Source organism: Charadrius vociferus, unplaced genomic scaffold (assembly GCF_000708025.1).
Source record: "Charadrius vociferus isolate BGI_N301 unplaced genomic scaffold, ASM70802v2 scaffold359, whole genome shotgun sequence".
Taxonomy (NCBI): Eukaryota; Metazoa; Chordata; class Aves; order Charadriiformes; family Charadriidae; genus Charadrius; species Charadrius vociferus.
Window position 1 is genome coordinate 2,882,113 of NW_009661369.1, and position 4,558 is coordinate 2,886,670.

At 37.3% G+C, this 4,558-nt stretch overlaps 1 protein-coding gene across 1 annotated transcript in view; it reads left to right on the forward strand.

Moving 5' to 3' along the window:
- The first annotated feature begins 377 nt into the window (after positions 1–377).
- Positions 378–4,558, forward strand: part of SLC22A16 (solute carrier family 22 (organic cation/carnitine transporter), member 16) — a 14,187-nt gene continuing 10,006 nt past the window's right edge. The window contains exons 1-2 of the mRNA XM_009893628.1: positions 378–855; positions 3,665–3,782. Coding sequence (XP_009891930.1) covers positions 455–855; positions 3,665–3,782 — 519 coding nt within the window. The 5' untranslated portion in view covers positions 378–454. The remainder of the gene's footprint in view (positions 856–3,664; positions 3,783–4,558) is intronic.

A 4,558-nucleotide genomic window follows, 5' to 3' on the forward strand; every position in this document is an offset into this window, starting at 1 on the left:
CCATTCCAGTAATCTAAGGCCTTCTTTTGAGGGGATGTACTACACAGAATTGGAGGGTGGAAGGTTGCTTCAAACTAAGTGCTTAAGTTCACATTTGTTGCTTTTAAATGATTTTCTTTTAAATGGTCTTCTCTGTGTATGGCTAAACACATGACTAAGAGCAGCATTTATTTCCTGACAGTCTATTACTTCTGCTGTGGATCTTTTCTCATCTTTGGTCTTTTGCAGGGCTTAGCCAATATTGAAGCAGCACAATATAGCAAACCACTACACACTTTAGTGTTGTCTACATTTACTGATCCTAGCAAAATAATTATGTTGATTTTTTTCCATGTATAAAAGGCTTTTCTTCAGTAAACTTTTTCTTTCCCTTGACAGATTTCAAGCATTTGTTTATTTTGCATCTGTCTTTCAAGCTGTGTCATGTGGTATCCATTACTTAGCGTCTGTGTTCATGGCTGTTACTCCTAACTTTGTATGTGGGATCCCTGGAAATGTGAGTAGTGTTCTTTTCTACAACTCCTCTGAATCAAGTCTAGAGGACATCTGGACACTATGGACATCAACAGAAAATTACATTGTAGTCCAGCTGGAAAATGGAGAAGTCTGGGAACTTAATCAATGCAGCAGGTCCAAACGAGAAGTGAGTTTGGATCTGGCATATGAATACAAAGGCAACAAGTCCATATTTTCTTGTTCTGATGGATTTCTCTATGACAATACAAAATGGAATAGCACTGTTGTTACGCAGTGGGATCTGGTCTGTGACCGAGAATGGCTGGCAAAATTAATCCAGCCTACATTCATGCTTGGAGTCTTGATTGGAGCAGTGATTTTTGGTGACATTGCTGACAGGTAAAGTGCCATCCTCTCATCTGTACCTTCAGACTGCAGTAACTCTATGTGTATCTACCTGTTTTGTTGTTTTCATTCATTGTGTAATCATAATTATGTATTCACAATTCAGGAGGTTTGGATATTGTTTTATTCAGAGATGTGTTTAACTCTATTTCTTTTTCCAATAGCAAGTACTAATTTTAGAATGTATTTGCAAATCATTTGCTTTTAGAATTTTTTTCCTACTTTATATCACCCATTGCTATAGGCCTTGATCCCTCAAATTGCCTTGTGCAACTAGTATTTGCCCTTAGATTAATTATTTTTATTTTTACAGAAATAGCAATAGTTACTAGTAATAGCAACAGTAAAACCTGGGAGTATATTTTCACCTCATTTTCCACAAGGAGAGATTCCTCATGGAATCACAGATTTTTATTTGTGGATATGATAAACAGCTGAAGGGCTACTGTATTTCAAAATCATAAATTTCCTAGTATCTGCCATGAATACAGCTCTGTGGGGCTGATGCAAAGGCTTTGAGGATTTGCTCAGGCCCCACATTCTTAAAATAAACATCCATACACTATTTTTCCTTGCTATCCAGTTGTATTTTTTCCCTGAATGGTTAGCTTAAACTTCAGTCTCTTGAAGGTTAGCCCAGATGGGAGGAAAAATGGTTGTCAGTGAGCTGTGTTGTAGTTTCACTTATTTATCAGCACGTACAAAGTTCTGTTTGAGCATGAGGAGAGTCAGTCCGTGCCAAGGCTGTCCCTCAGCCCAGTCCCCTCCGACACTTCCTCCCTGGATGTTATCTCAGATCATGCACTGAGATCCACCATCAGAACTGGACTGAGAAGCAATAGTGAGATCCAGGATCTGTATCCTCATGCTTCTCTTGGTTTTCTCTCTCAACACAAAGACACATATTCCTATCTCAGAAGAATGCCTATCCGTTCCCTGCTATCTATATAAGAGTCAAACACCTAAGCTACGTTGTACTTGGTTTTGTCTCAGGCAGTTTAGGTACCTGTATTTTGATTTGAAGGCTGGTTTAGTGTTACTTATCTCCTTCTATAAAGGTGTTTGTTGACTAACAGCACTGTTAGGTGGAGGGTGATGTTTTATCCCGCAACTAATGGTATGAGCAGAAAAAGGAGACCAGGCATGTTGTTCTCTGATTTTCCTTCAATAGCACAATGCTACGGTGTGACAGTTAGAACATGGGAATGGAAAAGTAGAGATGATCTTGTTTTAATTTGGCTTTTAGAACACATGGAATCAATTCTGCCTCCCAATCCAAGGCTTTGTAAAACTGTATTTAATACAAAACCAAAATATAATGCCAAGATTTGTTCTGCATCCCTTTAAATCATTCATAGCTTTATTAATTAATACTCAGGCATGATTTATAAGGTTACGATCATATTGTTCTCATTTCCATTAATTCAAGCCATGGACAGCCAGTTAAGATAATGCACACATTCTGAGTTGCAGATTTGCAACTGTAGATTTCACAGCTGTAAGTTATTATTTTCTGACACATCCCGGCTGGTGGGAAGTAAGTTTGTGGGTTCCTCCCATTCCCAGTTAACAGATTTCCCAACAGAAGAGCTCTGACAGCTGGAAGTCACTGGGATCTATTCTGGCAGGGATCAGAGACCAAATGTGCATGACTCCAGGTCAAGGTTGCAGAAAAATAGGAGGGCACTGGAAAGAACTATGCTGTGTGGCTGTTTGGACTACACCTCCTATTTACAACATCACTTTCCAAGGTTGTTCTAATGTAGTACCAAATACAGAGAAAAAATGACAAATGAGCCCACAGCCACGAAAGTCCTAAAACTCTCTGCCTAAACATAATATCCACATCTGTTAAAACCTGCTTGCAGTGTAGTAGGGAATAAGAGTCCAAGACAATATTATCAGGGAAGAAAAATTATTTCGTGCATTTTGTATTACGGAACATTCATAGGCAGAATACGATGAATCCTCTAGAGTGTTGTGTATCTACTGCAGATTTCTAGGGTTTTGCCTCAGATAAGCTTATTGATAACGTGCTAACTTGTTTAGGGACAACTGACTCTGCTTGGTATGTTTTGTCCCTGAGAAATGGGAAGAAGATAAACAAATAGAACTTCCTTTTTACTAAATGCCCTTCTTCTAGACTGGAAATTACTATGGTGTTGATGGGCGGCTAGTATTTGATGTGAATTTTTTTCCTGTTAATATACTAGCTTCCTGGATTTCTGTGTTTTTACATGCATGAATGAGTGCTGTGATGCAATCACAAAATTCAGGGGAACTAAGTAATTGTCATTTATTAGAGAATTCAACTTTAAATAACTAGACAAAGATATTTTCATTACTATCCAAATTGGTTGTTACTTTGGCAGGAGATAGCATGTGTTATCACAGCTAACTTTTTTTAGAAATTATTAACTAGGCATTACTTAATATAAAATACCTGAAAAAGTGAGTCTTACCTATTGTCATCATAAATAAGACAGAGTAAATTTGCAGATTAGTTATGTAGAAGTTGAACTTGAAACTAGAGATGGGCATATGTAGTGCCCACTTCTGCGTGTTACTTCCAGCCAAGAATTGTGGAATGGAAGTTCTGTCCATAGGAGCTTTCTTTTACTGGAGTTTAGTTGGAATTACTGAAAAATTAATACAGGTAAGTAAACCAGAGTTTCTGTGGTGAGTGCAAGCATTAAGTACAGTATTTCCAGACTGACCTCCAGATAAGCTCTCTGGAGTTGCAGGTGTATTTTAATAGGATGTTTGTGGTTATTCATAATTTTATTACTGCTGTGATTTGCAGACTGGGAAGACAGCGTGTTATATGGTTCACAAGTGCTGGTCAGTTTGTATTTGGCATCGCAGTGGCCTTCACATTTGACTACTATAGTTTCGTGATTGTGCGCTTTCTCCTTGCTATGGTAAGAAAGGACGTTCACCGCGGGTCTTTTTATGTGACATTTCCTACCCCTTCTCAGGAAAAACTCCCTTTTGTTATTCTTTCCTCCCCTACTTCACGATTCTAAAGCCCCCTCTGTTGCACTTATTTCAGCAGAGCAGGGAGTCTGAATGTTCTTGGACCACAGCACTTTTCCTCTTTGAATTAATAGAAAGCGTCTGTGTGAAGCAGTGTTTGGTACTTCCTCCATCCCAACCTCTGCTGGACTGGTAATTAAATACCAAGTGTGAGCAGCAAACCGTGGTTTCTGCATTGCAGCTGCCATTGCATTTCTCTTCATTTTTAGAAATGGAGTATAATTTTGTTAAAATAACAAATCTCTAATAAGTATGATTTTTATCTCTACCCTTTTGAGCAATGGAGGAGAGATGCGTGTTTTCTCTTCTGTGCATCTCTTTGGTCTTTTAATCTACATCTGAAATACTAAATACATAGGTAGGTATGTTTTAACACCTAGGTGTTTATATGTACTTAAGGGTATTCCAGTATATGTGTTTATGCATATCTGTACACATACTTTTATATACATGTATGATATATATCTAATATCTAATGTCTATTCAGTTGTTATATATATAGTAAACAATTTTAAATTACAATTTTACATCCAAAATGATAATATTTGTAGGCTTTCACTATATAATGCATGAAGAAATTAGAAAGCTATCACAAGAAAAATTATGTAAGTTATTTAAAGTTTAGAAATTTGAAAATAATCACATAATTTATTTTATTCCT